The sequence below is a fragment of the Hevea brasiliensis genome, chromosome 7 (assembly GCF_030052815.1).
Source record: "Hevea brasiliensis isolate MT/VB/25A 57/8 chromosome 7, ASM3005281v1, whole genome shotgun sequence".
Classification (NCBI taxonomy): domain Eukaryota; kingdom Viridiplantae; phylum Streptophyta; class Magnoliopsida; order Malpighiales; family Euphorbiaceae; genus Hevea; species Hevea brasiliensis.
In genome coordinates, this window is record NC_079499.1 from 2,167,858 (window position 1) to 2,173,329 (window position 5,472).

At 40.0% G+C, this 5,472-nt stretch overlaps 1 protein-coding gene across 1 annotated transcript; it reads right to left on the minus strand.

Annotated features, from left to right (window-relative positions):
• Positions 1-2,169: 2,169 nt before the first annotated feature.
• Positions 2,170-4,471, minus strand: LOC110655474 (E3 ubiquitin-protein ligase AIRP2-like). Its single transcript, XM_021811780.2, has 5 exons — positions 4,044-4,471; positions 3,359-3,521; positions 3,144-3,210; positions 2,803-3,037; positions 2,170-2,687 (listed from the first exon to the last, which is right to left on the minus strand). The coding sequence occupies exons 1-5, from the start codon at positions 4,127-4,129 to the stop codon at positions 2,480-2,482; spliced, it is 759 nt and encodes a 252-aa protein (XP_021667472.2). The 5' UTR covers positions 4,130-4,471; the 3' UTR covers positions 2,170-2,479.
• Positions 4,472-5,472: the final 1,001 nt, after the last annotated feature.

Consider the following 5,472-nt stretch of genomic DNA (forward strand, 5'->3'; position numbering starts at 1 on the left):
CTCCCCTGCCTCCCCAGCTCGCCGGCGCCGACCCCCAGCTGTCCCAGCCGGCCGGCCGCCGCCCCAAACGGCCGGAAAACGCGCGCGAACTCCCCTCCCTCGCGCGCGCGACGTTTCGACTTCCTAGTCAAAATCCGGTCGATCCGACCACCAATCGGACCGGGTCTTGTGTCTAAAATCATCTACTCGTCGAGAGCTTTCCATAGACACCAAAAACACCGAAATCCATCGAGCAATTTGTCCAATTTTTTCCCGGAAAGTTTTAGCCGCAAACCGTGAATCCCACGAGAAAACCGAGAGCACCAGAGCGCTCCACTCGTCGAGAGCTTCGCGGCGACATAAATTTCGAATTTTTTCGACACCGTTTTTCGGTGGGTCCTACGGAACTTCGCAGTGTCTTTTCGAGCATTAAATGAGCTTAGAAAATTCTGAAAAATTTATGTACTAACCCCCGTGTTGTGGGCTTCGTGTAGGTATCCTCAATTCGAGGAAATTCGACAGTTGACCAAGTCTGTGAATTTCTGGCCAGATAGACCCGTTACCGGAAAAGTCTCCGAATTGGACCGAGGTTTTGGCTACCCCCCCATTGTCAGACGTCCCGAGCGCGTTCCCGAAGTCGGAATCGGCAAAGGTAAACCTGAACCTTGTTTTTTCGTAATCTTCTAGTGCTTAAATAGGATTAAAAATTCATAAAATATTCGTGGTAATTCAGAAAATTTTGATTCTTTTTGCAATAGCCTAGTAATATTGCTAAGGACCGCGGGGCAAAGTTTTAGAATTTTTAGAGCTTGTTTGGGTAGTTTTTGCAAAAATGATCAATTATAAGGACTAAATTGAAATTTTACATACTGTGATGAATGACTGATTTGATGGGCCCAGGAGGGGCTGTATGATGTGATTGAACTGTGGATATATGAGTTGTGAATATAGAAGTGTGATTTGAGCCTTTTTGCAGATTGGGTAGGTCCTAGGTATAGGGGAGACTCTGCCGAATTTTCGGTACAACTTAGGACGTATTTAGTCTTTTCATGATTTGTATTGAGTCATTTATATTAAATAATTGTAATATGATTGTCAGGTGATCCGGGACAGCCTTCGTCCTCCGCCCAGCCGCCACAGTGACCGTTGTCAAGTCTGTGAGTAAAATATTAATTTTAATTGTAATTTCACTATTATTATATGTTCAAGCTTGTCCATGCATCACTTATATGCATATATCTATGTAGATAAACTTTAGGCACGATTTATGTTGCATTCATAGCTGTGAAAGTGCCATGTATGTTGTTGTGGTAATTTGGAGCAGTGTGTGTACGTTGGCGTGCGTGTGATGTGGTGTGGACTATGGATAGGACGGGTAGACACGGCTTGAGATCTTCGCTGGGACCCGGTCCTTCGGGGTGGACACGGCTTGAGTTCTTCGCTGGGACCCCGATTTGGTTATTAAGTGGAAGTCCGAGCTGAGTTCTTCGCTGGCACAGTTGGAATTAAGAGAGCTGTATAGGGGATCAGCTCCCATATATATATATGATTGATATTGCTGGGTGCGTGAGTGCTCCAAATTACCTTTTTGATGTTATGATGTGAATTTATTCGATCTTTGCATTTCACTCTCTGAGTGCACTAGTTCTAGATAGTTATAGAGATTATAGTTAAAATTGATATTTTACTCTCTGAGTCGAACGCTCACTCCTGTTCAATATTTTTCCAGGCTACAGGAGGATATTTTTGAGGCTAACCTGCTTTCTCCCTCGCAGGTCGATTATTAATGTTTGTATAAACTTGTTAAATCTTAGAATTTCCGCATGTGTTAGAAATGTTTATTTGATTTGGGTCTGTAAACTAAATTATTATTGTGGACCTGTAAACTTAATATTCTATGCATGTTTGATGGATTGGATGAGGGAGCTGAGCTCCCATTTATTTTTATGCTGATGAGTATGTGAAGGGTGAGCTGAGCTCCCCAATTGAGTATTTACTGTGTTTACAGGTCGGGTGAGTCATAAACTCGCCGTTGGTAGGTCCATTTTATGGCCGGACTCTGTCCGGTTGATTTCTTGAAATTGTGCCCAAATGGGCCTTAGAGTTGGGTTAAGTGAATAGTTAGGCTTACTACGGGCCTCGGGGGCTTTAGGTTGACCCAGGTCCTAATGCCGATCCGGCCCATGGGTTGAATGCCAAGCTTACCTTTTCTTTTCATTTTTTTATTTACATCTATCCTTGCCGCATACTTACAGGTGCTTAATCTTTTGGTTTTGTCACAAGTATCTTTGATGATTTCATGAACTTCCAAAGTCACTTCCTCACCAACTATTTTGAAGTTCATCCAAATGTATCCATCCGTTTAGTTAATTATATACAGCTAACTCGGAAAATCTTCTCGACCAGCCACAATGTATGGGACCAAAGTTTTCCAGACTATACTCTATATACAATGAGCAGCTGGCCATACCAATGGTTTGCTAGATTCTTTCTCTGTAGGTCAGATCATGTAATCAAACACAACAGCTTGAATCTCAGGCATTAAAAGAGGCAGTTTCTCAATGTATAGGTAGAAACTTCTCAGGTTCTCTCTTGCAAGTGTCACTGTGTCAATTATATCACCATTATTAATTACAACCCATAAATCTCTAGAGTTCACTCTATTAAGGCTGCCACGGCAAAAAGGGCAGGACTGAGATCTAGCATTCCTGTAGAAAATGGAAGTACATTATAGAAACACGTGTCAGCAGCCACAAATCACTGACTTGCTAACAGATGAGCAATCTACAAAATGCAAACAGCAGAAATGGGAAAAGAAGGTACCAATCACCAAAGCAGCTGACGCACAAGGAGTGCCCACAATTAGGCAGTACCATCTTTGCACTATCTTCCATGCAAATCCCACATTCATCATCTCTCTCAAAATCTTTATCAGATCGCTTCCTCTTGTCTTCCACTCTCTTTCTGCTCGAAACTTCAGCGCCTCGGCTTCTCTTGGGGTTATCTTCCAATTCAATAAACTCTCCTTCAAGCAGCCTCAGTGAAGGGTATATAATAGCTGCAAGAACATGCCAACTGATAGCATTCAGACATCAAATAAGCAAAATGAAAAAAAAAAGAAGGTTGCATATCAAGTTATTAACAAGTCCATGAGGAGTGCAGACCATAAAATTCCCTTAGCGTGGCCTTTCTTTCTTTAGAGGACAATGTTGGCATTCCATCAGCATAAACCTGTATAAAGTATAAAGAACTTCTTTTGAGCCTTTAAGAGGGGAAACAGAAAGAGCACAAAACTGCAATTTAATAATAAACATAGAATTATAATCTGTCTCAAAAATGAGAGCAAAGGTAATGATAAGCTGCAACAGATCATAACTACCTTGTACACAAGTACGTGGAGAAGGCCTAAATAATTAGGGAGGGCATCTGTACAACTATAATCCATCCATTCAACCAAAAAAAGGATGAAGGGGGCAAGGGGGCTGTATGACAATCTCATATGTATACGATCCCCACCATATTCTCCTGAAAGAGCTGCAGCCCTGCAACCACAAAACCCCAGTTCAGCAATGAACACTTACCAGTTAACATTCAGCATAAAAAGGCGTGATAACCGACACATACTAAAAATGATCGAAGCAAACAACTTTATGACTATCTCAATTTGCAATAATATCATTTCAGATTACAACTCCGTTAAGAAGGCATATGCCAAGTTAGTCACCTACATGTTCACAAACCTAAATTCATTTTCAAATTCAACAATTTTATATTTTACTATTTCAATTTCCATCTAACTACCGCAATTTCCCAAATTCGAAGTTCACCAACTTTTCCATTGTTGATGAAAAATTCTACCCCACCTACCACAGATGAAATGGGTCCAAATACACAAACCCTTGAAAGGTAAATAAGAAAGAACAGAATTACTTCCATATCAGTTAATTTATCTACTCAAGAAAAGATGAATAACATTATAGGTTCCGCAGAATGTAAGTTGAGGGAATATTTTGCCAAAAAGTAAACAAATGAAGTAATAAATGGACAGAGATTATACAACTTACAGGCTATTGGCATGTTGTATATCAGCTTCAAGAGCTTTGAGAGATTCTCGGAAGGAAGAAGTTTTACTGGGCTGTTTTTGCCACATTTGTTCTCTCCTTTTTGAGTCTTGATGAGAAAATAAAAGGCGAAAAAACTTAAAAAAAGGGAACCCAGAGAAAGAGAGGAGGAAAAGGGGGTAACTTTTGAGCAGAGTAGTCTTTGTTCTGTGGAAGGAATGTTGGAAGGTAGAGGATTAGATGGGGACCTTAAAAATGGAGGAGAAGATGAGAGAGAGAAGAGTGCAGCCTCGCTTAGTGTTCAAACTTCATCGCACTTCAAGAAAAGAAAGGGATAACCTTGTCTGTCTAATGCATCTTATCTTTCTTACCTTCATTATTTTCTGAACTGCTAATGTTCGCATATTATTTCCATATTCCCATGTCTGACTTTCCTTTCTTTTGCGTAATATTTATTTATTTATCCTCTAAATACAATAAGCTTTTGGGGGAAAAAAAAAAACTCCGAATATAAAAATTCAATCAAGAAAAACTACGTGGGCAGTTCACCCATTAAACACTGATACTGAAGTACAAATCAAAAATAAAATTCTGAACATGTAATGCCTTTTGAGCCGTATAGTGAGTTGCTTTGTTACAAGTGTGCTTAACAACCTTAAAACTAACCTTGTCAAAGTATGGAATAAAGTGAAAGATATCCTATACCAGATTATCAATGTCAATAGGAATCCCACCTCCTTTAAAGGTATTGAACAGAATCTCTTAATCTCCTTCTATCTCAATGCTTCTTAATCCTCTTTGAAGAGCCAACTGGATCGCATCAAGACAGGCCAAGCTCTCCAGGACTAGGGGATTTGAATAGAAGGGATATAACTTACAAAGCCAATCAATAATGTTACCTCTGCTATCCCAAACCACTACACCGGTAGCACCTTTGACATTTTTGTTATCAACCGCATCATCAAAATTTAATTTCAAAGAGCCCAAGTGTGGGGGAGACCAATTTTGTAGGTTCTTACCTTGAGGTCTAATAGTAGCAGGCAATAAGGAATCTTTTGCTAGATTTAAATTCTTTTTGGAGTGAAACAGAAGCTTGAATCACATAAGAGTGTGTTTGTTGTTGACCATTAAAAAGAAGGGCATTTCTGCATTTCCAAAGATTCCAGGCTAGCTAAGTAAGATTTAGATCATTCGAATGTGTAATATTGCCAATTATCTGAAGCAAAAGTACCAACAGTCCATCATGCTATTGCCCCTAATCATTGTGGATCTAAGTTGGAGCGGGGAATGTAACCAAATAACCACTACACGCAGACAATCAAAGAACAAATGATGAAGTGATTCTTTGGCGTTGCAGAAGCAACATTCCGGAGGGACAATCGATAATCTTTTGTTAACAATGACACTACAAGGCAATTTCTCTTTTAGGAGA